At 43.5% G+C, this 22,204-nt stretch overlaps 2 protein-coding genes across 10 annotated transcripts in view; both read left to right on the forward strand.

Moving 5' to 3' along the window:
- DENND5A (DENN domain containing 5A) overlaps nucleotides 1-6,767 on the forward strand; it is a 52,521-nt gene extending 45,754 nt beyond the window's left edge. For all 4 annotated transcript variants that reach the window (XM_015864056.2, XM_015864057.2, XM_015864059.2 and 1 more), the window contains 3 exons: nucleotides 790-913; nucleotides 1,933-2,101; nucleotides 2,797-6,767. In XM_015864056.2, coding sequence (XP_015719542.1) covers nucleotides 790-913; nucleotides 1,933-2,101; nucleotides 2,797-2,980 — 477 coding nt within the window. In that variant the 3' untranslated portion in view covers nucleotides 2,981-6,767. The remainder of the gene's footprint in view (nucleotides 1-789; nucleotides 914-1,932; nucleotides 2,102-2,796) is intronic.
- Nucleotides 6,768-10,682: 3,915 nt separating this feature from the next.
- Nucleotides 10,683-22,204, forward strand: part of SCUBE2 (signal peptide, CUB domain and EGF like domain containing 2) — a 37,968-nt gene continuing 26,446 nt past the window's right edge. For 3 of the 6 annotated variants that reach the window (XM_032444964.1, XM_032444963.1, XM_032444965.1), the window contains exons 1-7: nucleotides 10,683-10,783; nucleotides 12,034-12,156; nucleotides 13,122-13,247; nucleotides 15,775-15,909; nucleotides 20,406-20,531; nucleotides 20,907-21,023; nucleotides 21,865-21,954. In XM_032444964.1, the coding sequence (XP_032300855.1) occupies nucleotides 10,684-10,783; nucleotides 12,034-12,156; nucleotides 13,122-13,247; nucleotides 15,775-15,909; nucleotides 20,406-20,531; nucleotides 20,907-21,023; nucleotides 21,865-21,954 (817 nt within the window). In that variant the 5' untranslated portion in view covers nucleotide 10,683. Of the gene's footprint in view, nucleotides 10,784-10,877; nucleotides 11,495-11,565; nucleotides 11,781-12,033; nucleotides 12,157-13,121; nucleotides 13,248-15,774; nucleotides 15,910-15,929; nucleotides 16,288-20,405; nucleotides 20,532-20,906; nucleotides 21,024-21,864; nucleotides 21,955-22,204 lie in introns of those variants that run through there. The other 3 variants (XM_015864064.2, XM_015864063.2, XM_032444966.1) reach the window with 3 other exon arrangements.

Raw genomic sequence — 22,204 nt, forward strand, 5'->3', positions numbered from 1 at the left:
AAATACCAAAGAATAACACCAGAAATGCTTTCAAAGACTTTTACACTTGTGAGTTGTCTATGTAATTACTTTAGCTGGCACAGCAGATGTTTCTGGATACAAGCTTGAAAAATGTGCCTTTCTTGAAGAGCTGGAGTCCATCTTTTCTGAGAAGTAGCAGTGCATGCTGGCTACCATATATGCATATCCCTTGGATGTTATTAATATTTGCATGTGGATCTTCCCATTTTTCCTGTACATACACTTCCTAAGTTCAACTAGCACAGCAAATTCATATTCAGTCTAGTTATGATTGATTATATCTACACACTAATCCCAAGTGGTCATACATTGGCTTTGCAAACAATTTACCATGATGCTCTAAAGGGGAATTATTATTTCCTAAGGTTTAAAAATTGCTTTAGTTTCTGCTTTTCTTAAAAGTCTGAGGTACCTGATACAATGGACTGGTGATCTTTATTGCTTAGCAAAAGAGGAAAACATTTCCTTAATTTCCTGTACACCAGTTATTATTGTATGTAAAACTTTTACATTGGACTTCATCTTGACCTTTTTGCATCTTCATTTGAACATGGTGAGACCCTGAGATGGCTGTCTTCGTTCTTAAGAAGGTCAGTGCATTTTGGAAAGCTGAGGACTTGTGAGAAATGAGCCATCCTGTCTGGGGTTGTTGTTTGACAGTATACTGTATCTTTGAGTGTCTATTTATTTAAAACCTGGATAAACTCGTGTAATCCTTCTGTCTCTAAACTGCCAAACTGAGTTAAGTGCTGTGTGTGTGCTTGGCAGAGAGGCAGTCTGACGCTCTTGCTGTGTGGAGAAAGTGGACTTGTTTCAGCTCTTGAGCAAGTATTTCAACATGGATTTAAATCACCCAGGCTCTTCAAAAACGTCTTTATTTGGGACTTCTTAGGTAAGTGTGAGGAAAATATACCAGAATCTGTTTATGCCTTTGAAACATATACATCTGTGTTCCTTATCACTGCCACTGTGTCTCAGCTGGTGTGAACAGCGTACTTCTCAGAGGCACCTCTGCAGCTGAGTTGCTGTAAGAGCTCTTATGTCCTTGTATTGTTGAAAGAAGAAAGCATCTGTTTTCTGCCAGAGTTGACACTGTACTTGCACTGTAATTGGCATCTGTCTTTCTAGTACTGGTAGTGTAAAACAAGATTCCCTTGTGTGGATGTTTTCAGTGGGGTGGGGAATTGGCATATGGTCACACAATACAGCATTGCTAAAGCAATAAATCACACTTGTAAGAGACTGAGTCATCTTATACAGCACAATACATCATTCTTGTACTGTTGTCCTACTGGATGCTGTAATAAGGGGTTTATAAGCATACACATTTTTTTGAACAGTGGTCTAATTCCTTTGCCATACAACTGAATAAGTCAACTGAATACACAGAGAACAAGTTGCTTTAAATAGTATTTCTGTGTCTTGCATAGGTATTCTAACATCAGTCTTCTCCTTGTATTGTTACTTCAGCCCTTCAAAATTCAGTAGACACTAGATCCATGTTAGTACTGTTCAGGGGAAAGGAAGTAGAATTCCAGTTTTACACATGAACACAGCTTCAAATCACACAGGAAAAAAAAACAAACAAAAAAACAACAAACCAACAGTGCTTGGACATAATCACCCAGGAAATTCAAGGACAGGCTTTTCAAGCTCAGAGGCTTAGATTCATTGTACCCTCCGTGATCCTGACATTGGTGCTGATTTGCTACTTCTCAGATATGGGCATCAGGCAGCACTCTGGATTTGTAAGCAAGCTTATGGGGAAAGCATTATACATTGATGTATTTTTAAATACAATCATCTAAATGTGAAGGTCATGTGCCTAATTATGTTATTCCAAGCACTGGAGCTATTTTATGATGCCATATATGCTGATGAAACTCATTATCTCCCACCATTCTTTTTAAGAAAAAGCACAAACGTATTATGAGACCCTTGAACAGAATGAAATGGTCCCAGAAGAGAATTGGCAGACAAGGGCCAGGAATTTCTGTCGCTTTATCACTGCTATCAACAACAATCCTAGAAACATTGGGAAGGATGGCAAGTTTCAGATGCTGGTGTGTCTTGGAGCCAGGTATGAAGAAACTTCTTTAAAAATAGTATTTTAATAAAATGAAAAGGATGTTGATCATTAGTAAGGTAGAGCCACGTAAGTGCTGGGTTTTGCATTTTAGTTATTACCTCTAAAGTACTTTGTACCCAAAGAAGAGTCAACTAAACCCTGAATTCTGAGGTATGTGAAGTACAGGAAATCATAGATACACAAATGAATATTGAAGAGTTGGTCAACTTGAGCAATGAGAGAAGGGTAGCAGGTCAATGTGAGTAGCCTGCCTCTCCTAGCTGGCAAGGTTGGAAGATAAAAGCAGGAAACCATCACTCAGTGAGGCTTCTTCAGTTCCTGGCTGGGTGAATTTCCCTCTACTCCTTACAGAGATGGTCAGGAGAAGAGCTGGGGCTATCTAGGAAGCCTCTTGACTAAAAGGCAATGGAGCAGACCAGTGGCACTGGGCTTGCTTGGAACTTCCAGGTTGCTGGGAACTATATCTTTTGGTATGAAGAGTGGAAAGTCTGGAAATGCTTGTTTTGCATGAGGATGTCCCCTATTTAAACAAGAGCCAGGTGGTTACTCCCCCCTTCCTCACCTTATAATAATATGTGGAGAAACTGATAAATCAATTTGGAAGGCAAGGAACAATAAATAAATAAAAATGAGAAATTAACTTTGCTGTATTTTTATTTCTGTTTCCATATTGCTCTATATGTCAGAGACCACCTTTTGCATCACTGGATCGCCTTGCTCGCAGACTGCCCAATCACAGCACAGATGTATGAAGACACAGCATTGATTAAAGATCATACTCTTGTGAATTCTTTGATTCGAGTGCTGCAGACCTTGCAGGAGTTCAACATTACGCTGGAGGCGTCCCTTGTCAAAGGAATCGATATTTGACCTCTTGTCCCACAAGAAACAACAAAAACTGTGTTTAAAACACCACCAACAAAAAAGAAAAGCAACAAGGAGTGGATCTCGTTAGTATGCAAAAGTTCTGTCTGCCAGTACATTGTATCGTGAACTTGTTCATGGCCCTAAAATGCAACGTGGACTTTTCTTGAAGGAAACTCCAATAATAGTACAGGCAAATGGATAGAAGCTGTAAACTCAATGTAAAAAAGAGGATTTTGGTATAAATCTATTTTAGAGTTTATTTGCTGATTTGCTTTTTACACACTTTCATGTGAAAGAGATAGAGATGAGTATTGTGCAGCTTATTTTAAAGCTGCAGTATTTCCTTGCCATAGAAAAGGTGCGGTGAGCCTTTCAGCATTCTGTGAACTTGCCTTCAGATATGCTGTATGTCATAGAGCCCAATGTATACACTCCATTTCTGCTGAGAAAGGTCATTCTATAGTTTTTAAACTAATATTTTATATATTAACATTATTACCAATGTTTGATTTTTAACGTGTTGGGTCACTGTTCTGCTGCAAGGGAACTACAAATCCTCATGTGTGCTTTTTGATAGCTCCAAAGCACTGACTTGTCAACAAATCACGTTTTCCTTTATTTTTGTTATCAGTATTATTTTTAGAGAATTCCAGGAGACTCAACCATGAATTGTGCAGAGATTGAAGTAATATTTTTCATATTGATACACGGTTGCACAGAAGAAGTGAAGCGTGTTTTTAACTGATGTTTTTTATTTATTTAACCTATTGTTGTGTTGTAAGTTTGTCTTAAAAAAAAAATAATAATCTATGATACAACTGGCTTTGTTATGTTGCAATTCAGAATTTACAGTGCAGCCCACTTAAATCGAAAACCTGGAATATGTGTTTATGGTGCAAAAAATGTTTCCACTTGAACCAGCCTTTTGAAGTTTGGCATGTAGTTGCTGCTGGTAATTCTCTTAACTGCTAATAAAGAGGAACGTGGGTTTCCCAAATGCTAGATGATTAAAGAAAGATGTTCGTACTCCTGCAGAATAACAACTGCAATCCTTTTAAGAAATCAAGATTTATTAATTGGTCCGAAAAGACAGTGAGTAATATGTTCTTTCTTTGTGTTGCATGGATGTGTCTTGTCACCATCAACTTCATTTGGGATGCTTTTGTTTTTAGCAGAAAAACTTAGTCCAATTCTGTGATAAAACAAACATTTTGAAGGTTTAATTTATTGAAGAGCTGGAAATTGGCAAATGCCTAAAAGGCAGCGCCGTTCATTTGAATCCTCTGATAAAAATCTCTTTGAAGTGAGTATGTGAATTAACAGGCTGATTTATCAGCACCACAAATTACTGCACAGAAATTCAGGGCTATGTATTTAAGAGGTCTCCACTGTATAAACTTCTCTCAGTATTGTCTCTCTCTGGAGAAGCAGAGTCCAAGTTTTTTGGATCATACATTGTTGTAGTAGCTTTTCTTTACCTTCAGATTAGTGACGTCTTGTTAGTTTTATTTCCATAATTTATAAGCATAGTACATGTATTAAATTGTTGAGTATTTTTACTTTTGTCCTATTTATTTCATAATCAAATGGAGATGTTACTTTATCACTACTATTTTTATTTTTTTTTTTAAATCAGAGCAGAGTTCTGCTTTGGTTGAATGATAGCATTAGAAAGGTGCAAGGGCAATATTCAAGCCACTCCTCAGGCTGGGTGGGTGTGAATTCTTTCAGCCTGGGGCTTGCAGCAGCATTTCACACAAGGATTTTCTGTGTCTGTTTTTTTCAGTCTCGGAAGGGCAAAAATATAACAAGTACTTTATTTTGAGAATTCATGTATTCAACTTAATATTTTGAGAGAATCTTTCTGTACTCGCCCCACATTGCTTATTTATATAGTAAAGATAGCGTAAAACAACAAACAAACCCTACAGTGCTTTCAGCTCTATTTAAAAATGGTTTTACTAGGCCTGTATATTTCACAGTGGATACGTCTGTATGAAAAGAGGGTTGGATTAACCATTTTGATCGTATCATGTCAGTTGATCTGTTAAAACTGTATCTGTATCTTAGAGCAAAGTGTGGATTAATTTTATCTTACGTGAGGTAGTTAACCTTGAACTAACATTTTTATTTGCTTGCATTTGCTCATCTAATGTGGGACAATTATACTGGCCTAATGGCTTGCTTTGATGTGGGTCTTTCTGGCCTCGTTACAACAGTGAGATGCATAGAGTGGACACAGGTCAGGGTTTGCTTGTTCCCAGGTGGTGGGTGTTCTTTGTATAGCCCATGGAACTGAAACGGTCCACCAGTGACAGTATCCTATGTGCTAAATGTTCAGATGAAAGAGATCATCTTCCTGTCTCCTCAATTTATTTTCAAAGGAGAGACCATTTTATGATAGATTCTTCCTCATGGGGATGAATAGCCTAATCCCATGAAGATACAAAGCACTTTTTCTGTATTCTTTAATGGATGCCAAGGAAGACTGAGACACTGAATATAGCCTGGGTTCAAGTTTTGGGAAGAGACTTTGCTGGCATCTCTGCTCTGTGCGGTTCAGTCTGTAGTCGCAGCCATAATCCTTATTGCTCTTCAGTGTTTGCCCCAAGCGAAGCTACTGCTCTCACTGACGTAGCATCAGCCCTACAGAATTACATTTGGATCCAGCATTTCATTTGTTCCTTTTTGCTGCTCAATTGGATAACATTTATATAAAAGAAATGATGTTGTCACAGTCTTCTACCCTTTACTATGTAAAATCCATCTCCCTAAAAGTAGCATTGCAGTTTTGTGGTTGTTTTGGGTTTTTGGGGTTTTTTTTTGGCTCAGAAATGAGCTGTAGTGTAATGGAACTGTAATTATTTGCTGTTACTGTTCTAAAATGAGAATTCAGGCTTGGTAGGTGTGAGTTAATATGGCTGTGCTGATGGTTATTATTGCAGTTATTGGGAAACAGATAATATTTAACTCAGCACTGAGAGTCACATTAGCGCACACATTCTGTAGATGCAGAAATATAATGATAAAAAGTAAGTAGTTCCTATTGCAGTAAATGCATAGCACTACATTGGCCAAACATGTTTGCAGGCTGATACCTGATTTGAGGAAAAAACAGGCTATCTCCTATAAATTACTTGTTTGATTAATGCTATCAGAGTTGATGTGATACTTAATGCAAGGATAAAAGGCAAATTAATAAAGACTCGTTTGAAATACAGTAAGTTTATACAAAAAGCACCTTTATCTGCCATAAAATTAACCACCCGTGGTTAAAAATGTACTCGTGAACTGAAGATTTTTTTCCATTTTAAAAACCCAGATTGTTAAAACGGGACCTGCTGGTTGTGGAAGATCCATCTTTTGATGTGTTCTGGATTCATGAACATGTTAAGGTTTTGTTTCTGCAGTGAAATTCAGAGTTAACTTTTTCTGTATATTGTCAGAAGATTGTTGTCCATAGTGCAAGATGCTATAGGATACTTGAAAATACTTGAAGATACTGTAGATGTACTTCTCATCTTTGTAAATTATTTTATACCTTTAGATCGGCTGTTAGAGGAAGCATCAATACCTTATAAACCGTATATTTTACTAAGTGGGGAAATCATTGACTTTTCTTTTTTAAATGGTGGGTGTTGAAGTTTACATTATGATGGCAAAACCAGGTACTGTTCTCCTTTTTTATTTTTCCTGTGACATTTGAATCCATTGGACATGAAATGTGAATTGGACATACACGACAGTTTTACAGTTGCTGAATTGCAATAAAATTTCTCTTCTAACATGAGAAATAGCATTAATGTGCTATTTTTAAAAGCCTCTTAATGCAGTGTAGTTAATTGTCTCTTTCCTTTTTGCCTGAGTGAAGGTATGTATGTCATTTGGATGTCTGATTTTAGGTGAAGTTCATTAGAAGCCCAACTTTCATTAGCTGTTCATGCTGTAGCAACTAAGTACGTGATATTATACTCTTTGTTGTTGTTGTTGTTTTGTTTTGTACTGTTTTGTGTTTGATCTGTTCAGCCAAATGGAGCCAGCCTCCTCCCTGCTCCAGTGTAGCATTCTTGCAAGCAGCTGCCCCTCAGATGCATCGACTGGGGAAGAAGATGCCTACTAAGTGACTGGGGAACAGGGAAGACAGAGCCAGAGGGGCAAATGTAGATCTTTGTGAGAGTGCCTGTGTCTACACTCACAGGCACTGCTGTATGCTTCAACTGCAAGGTTAAGTGAGGAAAATAGCACTGTCCTCAATCTCTGAGACTGATCAGTGCTGCATCTGTTGCAGAAGTATGCCCATTTTTCTTGCCTGTTTCACTTCATTTCTTCCTAGGATAAGATCTAATGTGGCAGTTCCAGGGCTGGAATTCCTGGGTGAAGGGTGTGCTGAAATAGAGGCAAAAGAATGCTCCCTTCTCTTTCATTTGCTTTTTAGCATGATTTGAAGCACATACTAGTGGAGTCCTCTAATCTGCGTTCATTAGATAGTGCTCAGCTTATCTCTCCTAAAAACCGGTTCTGCATGTCTTACTGTTTATTACATCTGGTTTCTAGGTTTTGAGTGGACCAGTAAACAAGCAGGAGAGGAACTCACTTCTTGTTATGCTTCTGTAGCCTATAGTGCTTCTGCTGCCGATGTACTGGGAGCTTTATGTGCCTGTTACATGAGAAGGGTGGAGAGCAAAGTCAGCTTTACCCACCTTCATATCCTGCTTCACCCAAAACGTGCTTTCCAGTGCATCCTGCTTCTGTTTGGGCTGGATAAGATGGTGCCCTCCCAGCCTGCCTCCCCAGAGCCTGTCTCTGAGGTAGGCTGTGTGTAGGCCCCTCTCACTGAAACCCACTGTTAACCTGCACAGCCCAGTGCTGACTGCTGGAGCCATGTTATTGCTGTAGATCTCCACAATGTCAGCAGTAGCTTGTAAAAACCCCTGGGCACATGGAAAGCATAAGTGCAAAAGTCTGAGTGATTCATCCGAAAGGACAGCAACTGTTCAAAGCCTGGTGTGCATGTGGAGACAAAGAGGTCTTGAAATGAAAGCTCTGAGATGTTATATACATGAAAACACGTGGGTTAGTAGTTTTATCCCCAGCTCTCAGAGAAATGCATTCAGCTCTCTCCAGGCAGTTGGGTATGGTTGTATGGAAGAGCTTCTTTGGAGCAGCACTCAGTGTTTGTGACAGCCCCGATGGTTAGAGGAAGTTTGCAATGAGCAGTGCTGGCAAAACCACAGCATGTGCATTAATACCACAGGAAGAAGCAGGTACATTTTCAGATGGACGAGCCTTTTCCAAAAGTAAAACTTCAATGTCTCTCTGCCTTAAGCATCTGGATGGAACTGCTGTCTGCAGGAGGCTGAGACAGCTTAGGCTGGAAGGCTGCGAGGTGCCTCAAGGAGATTGCTGCTGATGGAAGGATCGCTGCTTCATGAACAAAGGTACCCTGCTTACCTGTGCTGCATGGGATAAGCAGCTATTTTCCTCTCTAAAATTCTTTGATGCTGGTTATTTTTTTTTTAACTGCTGTCAAAAAACAGCGCTGTTTGGAGTCTGTCCTAGTTAAACTGCCCCTGCTAAGTTTGTTTTTATTCCTGCTCAACACTCTTTAGTTCTTCAGAGTCAGCTTCATCTGTTTTAAGCCATGCTCTGCCCTTACGGAGCTTTGTAGTCAGCCATCCCTGCGACTGTGGCTGAACGGAAATAGTTAAAAAGGGCTGCAGGGAGACATCCGAGTTGGGTCTGAGCTTCAGTCTGGTTTGTGTCTTCAAAGAGAGACTTTAATGGCAATCCTTCCTCATAAACAAATGAGCGTTACACGTTAATTATAGCCGAGATCCTTCACAAAGCACTTTGAGATTTACGTACTGAAAAATGGTTTGATTAACTAAGATAAATCTAAAACTGTTCCTGTTTGTTTTCCAAGCTGTGTGTTGAGGTCTTTTGATCTAATTTGGGCATTCCTAAACATTTCTGTCACTTTTTATTTCAGTTTACAAAAGCAAATGAGCAGCTTTGCTTTTATTGTGCCTCTGAAAGCATTGGTTTTGTGGGATTTGGGCTCCTCATGCCTTCTCTTACAGGTTATCAGTGTGGTTGTTGTGTCTGCCATTGTTTCTTGTGATGAGTTTTATCTGGGTGAGCGTTTGTCAAGTTCCTGGAGGAAGATGGAGGGGAAGATTAAGGATGTGTAACAGCTTTTCTGTAAGGCAGCGGCATGAGGGCACATCCTTCAATGGGAAATGCTCTCTGCATGTTGGGAACTGCTCACAGGGACACCGTAAGCAGTGCTCCTGGGTGAGGTGGTCCTGCATGGAGCCAGGGGCTGGACTCGATGGTGTTGGCTCCTATGAGGCGTGTGGGTGTGTGTGTGTTCCTACCACAAATGTAACTGCTCATTCACTGTTACTTGTATCAGAAACAGTGTTACTAGCAGGAACAGGGAGATAATTGTCCCCCTGTGGCACTGATGAGGCCGCAGCTCGAGTACTGTGTCCAGTTTTGGGCCCCTCGCTGCAAGAAAGACATTGAGGCCCTGGAACGTGTTCAGAGGAGGGCTACAAAGCTGGTGAGGGGTCTGGAGCACAGGCCTTATGAGGAAAGGCTGAAGGAGCTGGGAATGTTCAGCCTGGAGAAGAGGAGGCTCAGGGGAGACATTATTGCTCCCTATAACTTCCTGAAGGGAGGTTGGGGGAGCTGGGGGTCTGCCTCTTTTCTCGTGTAATCGATGATAGAACTAGAGGGAATGGTTTCAAGCTGTGCCAGGGGAGATTCAGGCTGGACACTAGGAAGTATTACTTCTCGGAAAGGGTGTTCAGGCATTGGAATGCACTGCCCAGGGAGGTGGTGGAGTCACCGACCATGGGGGTGTTCAAGAAACGTTTGGATGTTGTGTTGAGGGATATGATTTAGCTGGGAAGTATTGGTGATGGTTGAACTAGATGATCTTTTCCAACCTTGATAATTCTGTGATTCTGTGATTCACCAGAGTGTAGAGACTGTGGGGAAAAGCTTCATTCCTTTCTTGCTTGCTGGGGGCACGTCTTGGGGCACGGCGTGGAGCTCTGTGCACGTACGGATGGGTCTGACGGGGGCTGACACGGTCCCGCTGTACAATGGGTCGCTTCTCACTGGATTTTAAAAGAGAGTAACTTTGATCGTTTCAGACGCACTGAAGCCTGATGCTCCAGCGAGAAAGCGGTAATTTATAGCTCCCATTAAGGAACCGGGGACAAAGGCTGAGGGAAAGTTCCACTCCGAAGATTTACTAATGCGTATCCACCGCCCTTACAGCGAGACAGAGCCGGGCATTTCCCACAGAACAAAACAACGGAGGGTTGGAAAGGAGCATCCCCCAACAGCCGGAGCGCCGCTCGGGCAGTTATAATGGATAGCGCACGGAGCCCGGCCCTGCGCTCCGGCTCACGGCACCGGGTCGCGGCGGGCTCCGAGAGCGGCTCCGAGTGCCGCAGGGGCGCGGTGCTGCCCGGACACCTGCGTGCGGGGCGGCCGCAGGTGCTGGGCGGGCTTCCCGTGGGCGGGGGGCCGCGGAGCCGCCGGGGCGGGAGGGACGGCCCGGCCCCCGCACGAGGCCCGCCCAGCCCCGCGCCCGCTGTCGGCTCGAGGCGGTCCCGCGGCACGTCCCTCCGCCGCCTCCTCCCTCCCGCCCGGCAGCGGCAGCCGCAGCCTCCGCCGCCGCAGCGCCACCGATGGGGTCCGGCGGCCGCCCGAGCGCGGCGGGGGCGCGGGCGCTGCCGCTGCTGCTCCTGCTGCTGCCCGCGCCGGGCCACGCCGCCCCGCCGCCGCCCGGTGAGTGCCGCGCGTTAACGCCGCGCTCTGGATGCAGCCCTCGGTGCGCACCGGGGCCGCGGGCCGGGCAGGTGCGTCCCCCTCCAGCCCCGGGGCCGAGTCCCGCGGCCGTCGCAGCCCGTGAGTGCGCTGCGCTGCGCGCACCTGAGCCCCGCTGAGCGCCGATCGGCTCCGCGAGGGGTTAACGAGCCCTTCCAGAAGTTGGCAGCGCCGCGGTACCTACAGGCGTGTTCCGTGACTGCAAATGAAAGAGGGAGATGAATGCTGTGATTGTGAACGGGAGAGGTGTTGGCTGAAATTCCCAGCTAGAAAGTGATCCCCTTCTAGGAGCGCTTGGCTACGGAAGGAGTCACCTTCTGCTGCCGTTCTGCAGCCCGTCCTGCTGCTCCTGCAGCCGCTCTCTAATCTGCGTGGGGTGCGCGGGCGCTCCTCCTGCTGCTCTCTCTCTCTGGAAGCCTCCTGTCCGCGTCTGACTTCTGCCGAATGGAGCCGATGTCTCTGCTGCCCGTGACGGCTCTTCCTCTCCTCCTTCTCTCTGTGCTTCTCCATCCCCAGGACTTGCTCCTGTCCGCGTTTCTCTCTCTCCCCATTTCCTCTGCCCCGAAGCTCCCACGCGGATGTCGGCGTGCCGTGCTCTGATGGCTGCTCGCAGACACCGCTTTTGTATTTAAAAGGATTGGCGCTGATAATAGCTTACGCGTCAGTTCAACGGTAAGTCGGTGTTTCAGTGCGCCGGGCTCGGTGACACTCAGATATCGCAGTTCTGTAAAGTCCTTCCATCGGTTTGAGGCCACTGGCATCCTGAGAGCAATGGCACGGGTGTGTCAGAGCTCCTCCAGAGACTGTGTTTGGTACCCAGGAGGGTAACTGTGCTCCTCCTGTTCTCCATCACTCTGTGAAGAGGTGCAGCCGTGGCTCCTTCTGCTATCTGTAGAATCTCTGTGCAACTATCAGCTAACCCTCACGGAGTTCCCAGCGTAGATGTATTTATCCATGGGTACGTAACCGTAGCACAGGCTGACCCGAGTTGCTCACAGATCCATTGGTATCCAGGTACAGCCAGCGTACACATGTCAGCTCAGAGATGGTTTCTGCATGTTTCTGCCTCCAACTGCAAACACGTGCATGTATGTGTATGTATGTATGTGTATGCATGCCTGCAGCCTGATGCCACGCAGTCTGCGATGTGTGCAGGGCGTGTGCCCCCTTCCCCATCCCTGGCACCCCCTGACCCTGCTGTCTCTTTGCAGATGTGGATGAGTGTGCCCTGGGGCTCGATGACTGCCACCCGGACGCCATTTGCCAGAACACCCCCAAGCTGTACAAGTGCATGTGCAAGGTTGGCTACACCGGCGAAGGGAAGAAATGTGAAGGTAACGTGACAGCAGCTCTGAGTGTGCAGAGGCATCTCTCTCCCTCCCTGTAAGGTTCTGAGCTACTGGAACGTGTCAGAAACATTTCCCACCGGCAGCATAGAGGCAGAACGTGGGTCTTGTAAGCAATTTGCTGTGATCTCCCACGTTGTAGCACATCTTTTATGAATATTGCTGTTCTGAAGCGAATTATCCATGTCGAATGTGTGTTAACAGACGTGGATTTTGAGCACTTTAAAGGTTTTGGTGCGAGTGATGCCCTTCAGCACGGAGTTCCCCAGAATAACCATATGATGTGTTCATATGAGCTGTCAATCAACTTGAGTTCTGCTGTGATGGGCCATGACAGCGATCTGGTGATACAAGTATTCTGACTTCCCCTTGTGTGCTGTTACCCTTTGATAGTGTCATATACTCCTATCTGCTGCAAGGAGCCCAGAACGCAGCCTCTGACTGTTCAGAAGGCCTTTAGATGGAGCTTTCAGCCATTCCTTTATCAGGCAGCCTTGTAAAGATGAGGTTACTAGAACTTACTGTGATGTTACATGTGAAAACATGAAATATTCCTAAGGCAAAACAGAAAATTAAAGAAATGTGTCTTAAAACAAGGAGGATCACTTGTTCTCCAGGATGATCCTAAAGTCAGAATACCTTCTGTGTTTCTTGATTGCGGAATCAAAAAGAGCTGGTGACATGGCTTTTAGCCTAGCAGTGTCACTTGGTCTTACTGCTAGCTTGTTGTTTAATCAGCAGCCTTAAAGCCTTGGGCTATGAAATAAATCCACATGGCAGTTTCAGGGTATTTTGTCACGTTTTTGGGACATCGGCAGCGTATGACATGTTAAACATGCTCTATTTGCAAGACAACGACAATCTGGGGCAGCAGCTGATGTTGACATTTATGTGGTCATGTCACAAAGTGTCTGTAACACATCCATCATACTGACTTTTGCTTTATTCGTTAGACATTGATGAATGTGATAACGACTTCAATGGAGGCTGCGTCCACGAGTGCTTCAACATCCCTGGAAATTACCGCTGTACCTGCTACGATGGCTTTATGTTGGCTCACGACGGCCACAACTGCCTGGGTAAGGAGTGTGCTCATGAACATGGCGACTGGGGGTGCTAAGGTAACAATAACTGCATCTCTGGGAGGTGGTGGTCATCAGCTACACTTCATCAGTTTGTCTGGTGGAGAGTGGCGCTCGCAGATCTAGGGCTTACAAAGCATTGGCTCCTATGAATAGCTGGTTTTCCAGCTATTTCCCATTTCCCAGGGGTTAATGGCACATCAGAAGGGGGGTCAGACCATATATGGGTGACAACAGAAAAGCTCTGGAGTCTCCAGTGGGGTTGTGTTGTGCTTTACCTACTGCAAAACCACAGATTGACTTTGTTGGAGCATAAGCCGAGCAGAGGATGAAGTTGCCAAATCTCAAGTATTTCACTAAAGAAGGCAGAGAGGGAGGCAAAAGTATCTGCTGATGCTTTAACTTATTAGGAAGGACGTCTTATTTTTCTCTGGCGCCTTTGTGTAAACACACCGGAGTTCAGATGAGGTTACCAGGGAGGGCTGAATGTGAGCTAACGCGTTGCCTCTTGCAGTGGCACCAAAGGGTGCCGTTCTAGGACGTGCTTCAGCTGACTTGTTTGGGATCAGTAAGGCACAGGCATATCTTTGACCAAAATCTACCACCTGTTCCATTGCTGGGAAGCTGCTCGGAGCTGCGTGGCAGACTTTCCAAAATAAAATGCCACTGACATACAATGAAGTCTTTACCACTGACCAGCCAATTGTTGAGATGTGATGTAAACTTTAAATAAATATTTTGGCATGCAGCAAATTGGATCACATCTTCTCTTAATCTGTTTATTTACTTTGTTCACACCATGGTCGTTCCCCTCTCACCCTCATTTTTGAAGATCTCAGCTGTGTGCCTGGGTTTTAGCCAAATAGACAATTACTTGTTGGAAAGAGATGATATTTTGTAAGCTTTCCAAGGCCTGTAAGACAGAAACATCTGCTGGAGTTCAAAACCGTGGTGCTGAAGGCTTATGGTGGCTGTTTATTCACGATTGTTTGCACATTCACATCACTGTAGAGCCCTAGAATACTCTGCTTCTCTGTGATAGGCATATGACAGCCACCGTTGTTGCTATGAGCAGGTCACATTCTTTCACATCCAATTGGCTTACTCACTGCCTTCAGCAGAAATTAAATCTGTTGTAATGCTGCATTATGCTTCTTACTAAAAGCCTTTCTCTTTCTCCTTTTTTTTTTTATTTTCTTTTTCTTTTTTTTTTTTTTCCTGGAAGGCAGCTGTTTTATGCCAGAAATACTGAAGTATTAAATTAAAAACATTGTGCTGTTATCACAGGAACAATGAACAGAACAGGGAGCAAACGTGGTATTCCATAGAAACTTACAGATGGAACCAGTGCTTTCCCTAAAGTAATGCTTGGCCTTGTTGATTGTTTGTTAAGATGCTGAGCATTTTTGCTTCCTGTCCAAACTGGCATCTCTGAAAATTGAGATAGGATTTTATAGTTATTTATTTATTTTTTACTGGCAGAGGTTACAAAAGTCTGCAGAAACTAAGGGATCAAATGGAAGATCTGGAATTCTGATGAACATCCTGTTGCTCAGGAGGTTTTTCTATTCTTTGTTTCTCCTGGTTACCATACAAGTAGAGTGTTTCTATAGTCTCTAGTATTGCTGAAATTCCATGTAATGTAAAATTGACATTAAACCTATTTTCAGAGCAGACTTTTGTCCTTGACTGTTATTAGGCAATACAACAGCTCCTTGGAGGTAAGTTAATGACCTAAGGTTGGGGATAATAGATCAAACTGAGCGTCAGAAATGCTGTGATGTGTGACTTATATCCAGAGTGAAGGTAAGGAGGAAGAAGAGGCAGGTTTTATATTTAGGCCAAATTGATTTTGGAGCTGATGTTTGATTTTGTTCCACCTTTACATCAGAATGAAGATTTTTACTGAGAACTGCCTAATACTGCTTGCACAGATTTGGAGCTGAAGTTGTGTCCTGCAGAGACAGAATGATGCATGTATGCTCAGACTAGATGTGAGCTTGCTAGGTTGCTTAGTGGTAGTATTCTGCAGCTGCTCCAAGATGAAGCATGTGTTCTACGTGGAGAGTGGATCTGTGCTGGTACTTTGTTCCTGGCTGCCCTGAGACTGCTCTGATGTTGGTCTGATTGGCCAGCATGGTGACTGACTGGGCAGACTGCAGGCAGGAGGAGCAAAACTATACTTTTGCAATGGTGCTGGAACAACAGACTGGTCAAAATTGTCTTAGGTGTCTGGTGGTAATGGTCTTAAGTTGCACCAGAGAGATTCCAGTTGCATATTAGGAGATATTTCCTCTTAGAAAGAGTGGTGAGGCACTGGCACAGGCTACCCAGGTAGGTGGTGGAGCTGCCATCCCTAGAGGTGTTCAGAAGCCGTGCAGGTGTGGCACTGAGGGACATGGTTAGTGGGCATGGTGGGGATGGAAAGTTGGACTGGAGGATCTTAGTGGTCTATTCGAACCTAAAGAATTTTTCTGATTGCTACAGGATAGCTATAAACCTGATCTTTTTTTCTGTCTTTCAGATACAGATGAATGCATGTTCAACAACGGTGGCTGCCAGCACGTTTGTGTCAACACGGTGGGGAGCTATGAGTGTCGCTGTAAGGAAGGCTTCTTTCTCAGTGACAACCAGCATACGTGCATCCACCGCTCAGAAGGTACTGACTGCCTCCCCCCAGGCACCAAGCAGGAGTTTCTGACGAAAGTTCACTGTGGAGTCTCTACAGCAGCTTCAAAAGTACTTTGAGTTTGAGTTTTTCAAGGCTGTGAAGGGTCTTGAAGTCCTAATTCCTTTAAGGAACGGTGTGTCAAGATCTTCTAAGTGACTTTGAAGGCACTTCACATCCCTTATATCTCTTTGATCCCATCTGTATGTCTGTATGTTGTACCTCCTAAAGACAGTACTACTGTTCCCAGTGTACTTTATGCTCCATTGGATAGCTGAACTACATCCTATTACAGGGAACATCAACACACTGAAGAACAGCGAGCTCTGGCCATTTTCACTTTGGTTCCAGTACCTATATTACCCCTAGGTACCTTTTAGATTCTCTGTATAGTGTTTAGGTTTCAGTTAGTAGATTTATAGTTTGTCAGCCCCAAAGGTATTCAAATCCTGTTCTTTGTTTTGAGTAAAACCTTTATGAAGCGACCTTTGAGAGATCAGAGAGCCTTGGATGTCTAATTAGATATCAGGTTGAACAAAATTATTTTGGATGCCCTTGAGGAATACTTTAAAGTGGTTGCTCAGATCAGGGATTTGTCCATTGAACTGTATGGTGAATATCTTGCTCAGAAGTATTTAAGGCTGGAAAGCTTTCTTTAATCTAAGACTTATCGTTGGCATGACTATAAGAGGAATCTGAGCATGAATAAACAAATCTCACTTTAAAAATCCCCATACTGAGGAGATCAGCCTTTATAGACATATATGGCCATCCAGAGATGCACGCATTGAGATGGCTGTCATCTCATACAACTGAATTGATCTCTTGTTTGAATCTGTTTTATCAGTTTTCTGGTACCAGGCTTGGTCTCATGGAGGTTGGCTGATACAGTGATTTCTCAGGACATTGCTCAGAGCAGCAGGCTGCAGTGGCAGGACAGAACTTTTCCCTTCACGTTTCTGTGTTTGCTAGCAGTGGTGTATGTTTATGTGCATAGATGATGGATGAATCCAAGAATGAAAATCAGTTGCTTCAACTCCTCACCTTGTCTGATGCTAAGAAAGGAGAAGCTTCCAACTTTTCTTATTTATTACTTCTTGAGTATACTCTACTCCCTCCCTTAAGCTAACAGCAGTAGTATTTCCTGTCATTAATAATTATACCTTTGGAATTCTTGATACTGAAATACAGAAGTGGTGGTTTGGGTTTTTAAAACTACTTTTTTTTCAGGCCATAGCTCTGTGACTGTTTACCCCCTGCCTCTTTCTGCAATACTGTGAAGAAGCACTCCATGGAATTCCCCACTATTTTTAATCTTGGGTGGGCAAGTCTGCTGTAAGCCAAATCTCATTGCTGTATCTCTTCCCCTCACTTTGTTCTCTCCTTTTCCACTCATTGCTAAGTCTCTGCCTTGCATATTTATCTGTCAGTGCATATCCTTTATTAGTCCTCCCTTGAGACATCACAGCATCAATCTAAACAATGTTTGCCACCTATACTGCCTAGCCCACCTATTTAGTTCTGTTTCTTATCTGCAGTATAAGTCAGTATCTCCTTCATTGTCTCTCAGCTCAGTTAAGAGTGCACACTCTTCTTAAAGATTTGCAATACTGGAAAATGAGTGAATGGTAGATCGAAGAAATGCAGAGGCTTGAGGCTGCTGTATTCCTTCTGAGGACTAGGGTTATTAGGAAACCTCAAGCTCACTGTCTCTTCTGAGTTTATTTGTTCATATCTTCTTGGTTCCCTGTCACCTATTCCAAGACTGTGAGACAGAACTCAAGGTCAGGTAGCTATCAGAGGAGAGTCTGATAATTCGTTTAAGTTGATTTTCAGCTGGTATGATCATGTTGGTCTAGTGTGTGGGATGCTCTGAGGTTTGTGATGGTTCTGCCTGGCCCCTGCTTAAACCACTTGAACTGTCTGCCTTGAAGTTGTGCAAAATCATATTTTTCCCTAGGATTTCTGCTTTGAACGAGCTATTTCTCAGTATGTGAGAGAATGGAATTACACTGGGAGGCAGTTGCTCTGGCTGGCAGGACAGCTGTACAATTGTAGCTTATTTTTGTGTTTAACTTGCATGTTATAGAATAGAAAAAAGAAGGAAAGTATAGAATTTTCACTAGAAAAAAGGTTCATCTTGAAGTGGCTATTGATATTTATGACAGATTTTACCACTGGTTAACATCCCAAAGGCCATTAGAAAGGACAGGCAGGCTCTGGATTCTGTTCCCTTGTCTAGGGGGAGGTGCCCAGTGACACCTCCTTCCCCAGGGACTTGTGTGCCAGCAGGGTAAGAACTGCTGCTCGAGAAGTCGTGTGCCTGGGAAGTACAAGGTGTGGGGCTGGACCACGGTGTGACATGAGAACAGATCTGGAACAGTGTGACCTTGTGACCTGGAAGACTGTGCATCTGTGATGGAGTCTGCAGGCAAACAGTGCTTGAATTGTACATTTCTCTAATAGATCCTTGTAAAATGGGGCCAAACAGAAAATACACTTTTTCTACACCTTTGGAAATTTGCAGCAGATTCATAGTAAATGCTAGGAAGCGTGGGTGTATTTCTCCTCTATAAAATGCTCTCTTTCAGATCAGCTAGATTTTGGTGGATTTGGTTATATAACTTGTTACACTCTGATATTATACCGTGTGCTGTTTTGGAAAGTGCATTTCTAGCTTTCCGTGGAGACCTGATTGAACTCTGCTAGCTCAGAAATGAGCAATCCCCAGCTCAGCATTTAAACCATTTGTCTGGTATCAGTGAGGTTCACTGAAGTACCTGCCTGAGCTATTTCCCACTTGTAGCACGGAGCAGACAAAACCAAAAAATTCCAAACCAAACAATGCCAACAACTTTGCTAACAGAAATTAAGCTGCTAATTCTCTTAATGCTTTCTGACAACACTGAGCTAATGGACCAAATTATACTGCACGTTTAAGTACGGAGATGTCATGAAAACAAGAGTTAATGAGGCTAATTTGTGGTCTCATGGATTGTCCCATTTCTTGAATGACAGCACTTAATGGATGGCAGCTTTCATGTGGGCTCCTTGGGCTGTGTCTGTGTGCTGCAGGATTTAAGTGTCATTGTCTTGTTAGACCTCTAAGGGTTCTCACTGTGGGAAAGGAATCAAAAAGCCAGTAGAGCAGAATAATCCAGGCTCTGCAACATCCATTCTATTGTTACTTAAAGCTTTCTTAACAGAAAAAGGGTGCCATAGTTGGTTGCGTGCCGAGCAAGGGCCTAACAAGTGTAATGGGGTAATGACAAGGAGCTGACCTCTGCTTTTCATTACAGTGGTTTTATTTTCATTTAGGAGTTTCCTTTTGCAGTTTTGTAGCAAGAGAGAAGGCTTCAGCAAAACTGTGCTCCCAGCTATCAGAGTCAAAAATGTTTTTATGAGGTGCATCAGGAAGAAGAAAGCCACAGGTGCTGCCTTGCTTTTTCTTTGAGTTTTGGCAGATACTGGGCGCCAAATTGTCACCCATTGTGAGGTGTGCAGAAATAGAAAACGGTGTGAAAATCTCCAGTGGGATTGTTTAGAGAGGTTTTCTTGAAATAAAGAAAAAAATTGTCATACAGCATAGGTAGAGTTTGCACATCTGTCTGGTCACCGTTTGGTCATTGCTTTGGGAGTCAACTGTGTAGGCCAGTGTTTGGAGTGGGAATGATGGAGGAGACTTGATAGCAACTTTTCAGTATCTAAAGGGAGGCTGTAAGAAAGAAGGGGGCAGACTCTTTTAGCTGGGTCTATTGTTAGGACAAGGGGAAATGGTTTCATACCATTTGGTTCATACCAATGGTTTCATACCATACAAGGGGAGATTTAAGCTGGATGTAAGAAAAAAGATTCTTACAATAATGGTAGTGAGGCACTGGCACAGGTTGCCCAGAGAGGTGGTGGATGCCCCATCCCTGGAGACATTCAAGCTCAGACTGTATGGGGTGCTGAGCACCTGACCTAGCTGTGGGTGTCCCTGCTCATTGCAGAGGAGCTGGGCTAGATGGCCTCTAAGGGTCCCTTCCAACTCTCACAATTCTGTGATTTGTCTGACATCTTATGATGTTCCTGTGTCTGGTGAGCCTTCATTTTAATCAGAGAACTAAGAACTTCTCTTTAGGCTTTGAACATGCCATGTACCAACTACCTTGTGTTTTTTGCTAAAGGTTTTATGAACACAAATATAAGGTGAGAGTGTTAGATGGGAATGTAGATGCTGCGCAAACCTAGGGCTGCTGCTTTTTGTCTTTGCAATCAAAGAACATGGGCGCAGGAAAGATCACTGCTGGAGAAGCATTGTGGCTTTGTAGGACTGGACTTTCTGTCTTGCTAGTATGTAAGCTCATGCTTTTTGCCCTAATGCTGTGGAGACTTCCCAGAAGTTGCAAGTGATGGCTGTCTATGTTGGGCTGATCTTATTTGCTTGTTGCCTGCACACAGAATTACCGAGGATGCTGATGCTCTTGCTTTTGTCTGTTTTGCAGAAGGCATGAGCTGCATGAATAAAGATCATGGCTGTGCCCACATCTGCAGAGAAACACCCAAAGGAGGGGTTGCTTGTGAATGCCGACCAGGATTTGAGCTGTCCAAGAACCAGAGAAGCTGCATTTGTATGCAACATTCTGCATATGGTTATGGTTGTCTGAAGTAAACAGTGTTCTCTTTGTGGTGGTGTGGGATTTGATATGTTACAGCAAAACTGGTGTGACATGTCTTAAGATTGCTTTTAGGGCAAACCAGAATCAATAGCTTTGCAGGACACTCTTGCACCAATCTATAATTTGCCAAAGAATATGTAGTTTGGAAGTTGTACCATTGTTTAAGTTCTGCTCCACAAGAGAACAGTGCACTGTTTGAGTCTCGGAGTTTTTGAGGAAGTGGATGTGATAAGAAGGTGTATTGGATGGCCAGATGGAAACAAAGTGGGGTGCTGTCTTTTAAAGAGGCTGGAAGTATTTGTGGTCTAATGTATATTTTCTTCCTAGTAACATGCAATCATGGAAACGGTGGCTGTCAACATACATGTGATGATGCTGATAATGGGCCTATTTGTGGATGTCACCCCAAGTACATCATGCAAGTGGATGGGAAAACCTGCCTGGGTCAGTATGTAGAGGAGAGGAGTAGTGTTTGCTGATGACCAACTCGAGTGGTTTGATATTACTGTATGTTCATGGCTAATGTTCCACTTACTAGTAGAGCTAGAAAACATCAATGAATCCAAAGCTAAAAAGCTTGCTATTGCATGAGTGAGCTGGTTGGGTCCAGGCAACTTTTGCTTCCCTATGTAAGTAGCTACCTCGTGTTACTGCAGCCTGTAATTAGCTCTGGTCCCTTTGAAACACAAAGCTTGTCACTAACCAAAGAAGATTCCTTTCTTTCTAGGATTTTCAGATCAAGTTTCTTGAACAGCACGAGCCATAGAGTGTAACCAAAGCAGTACATATGTTAAAACCAGAACTCTGAATTCAATTAAAGGACAAGTTTTGAAAAGCAGTTATCCAAAGCACTTGAGACCTATAAACCAGTCTCTGGGAGACTTTGTAGCCTGTTGATTGAAATCAATAGCTCAGGCAAAACTGCTTGTCCTTTCGTTCATCTGTAATAGATGATGACAGCGTGATTGTAAGAGAGCAGCTCACGACAGATCATTTGGTTCTTTCATCTTGTTACTGTTCACCACATCAGTACTGCATTTTCTGTTTACCAAATTTGAGAATACTGAAACAGACATGAGTTGCATGGAAGCAACCACATATTCCCATGGCTTTGGCTGAAGGGTCTTCGTGGTTTTCTTTTAAAAATTTTATTTCTACCTAATTAGATCCAACTGTCTCTGATTAATTCAGTGCATCATGTTGCCATTTTCTTGTCTGTGCATATATGAGGTTTCTGGTCAGGGCATATTTGCTCATCTGCTTTTTTCTTGTTCCTTGCTCATAGAGAGGGAAGAGGCTGCTGTCGAAGTTCCAGAGGGCAACGTTACAGCAGGAGCTGATGTGGACAAGCGGGTTAAACGACGTTTACTCATGGGTAAAAGTGCTTATCCAAAATAATTTTGCTGTTTGCTGAAGCCTTTTACATTTTATATTTGTTCTTTTTCTTTTTTTTTCTTTTCTTTTTTTAATTTGTCCGAATCAGTTCTGGGCTGAGTTCTCTGTTCCCAGAGGTGTCAAAGGCCAGCATGGATATGGCCCAGAGCAGACTGATCTAGTGAGTGGCAACAAGCCCACTGTAGGGGAGTTGAAACTGAATGATCTTTAAGGTCCCTTCCAACTTAAGC

Source organism: Coturnix japonica, chromosome 5, assembly GCF_001577835.2.
Source record: "Coturnix japonica isolate 7356 chromosome 5, Coturnix japonica 2.1, whole genome shotgun sequence".
NCBI lineage: Eukaryota > Metazoa > Chordata > Aves > Galliformes > Phasianidae > Coturnix > Coturnix japonica.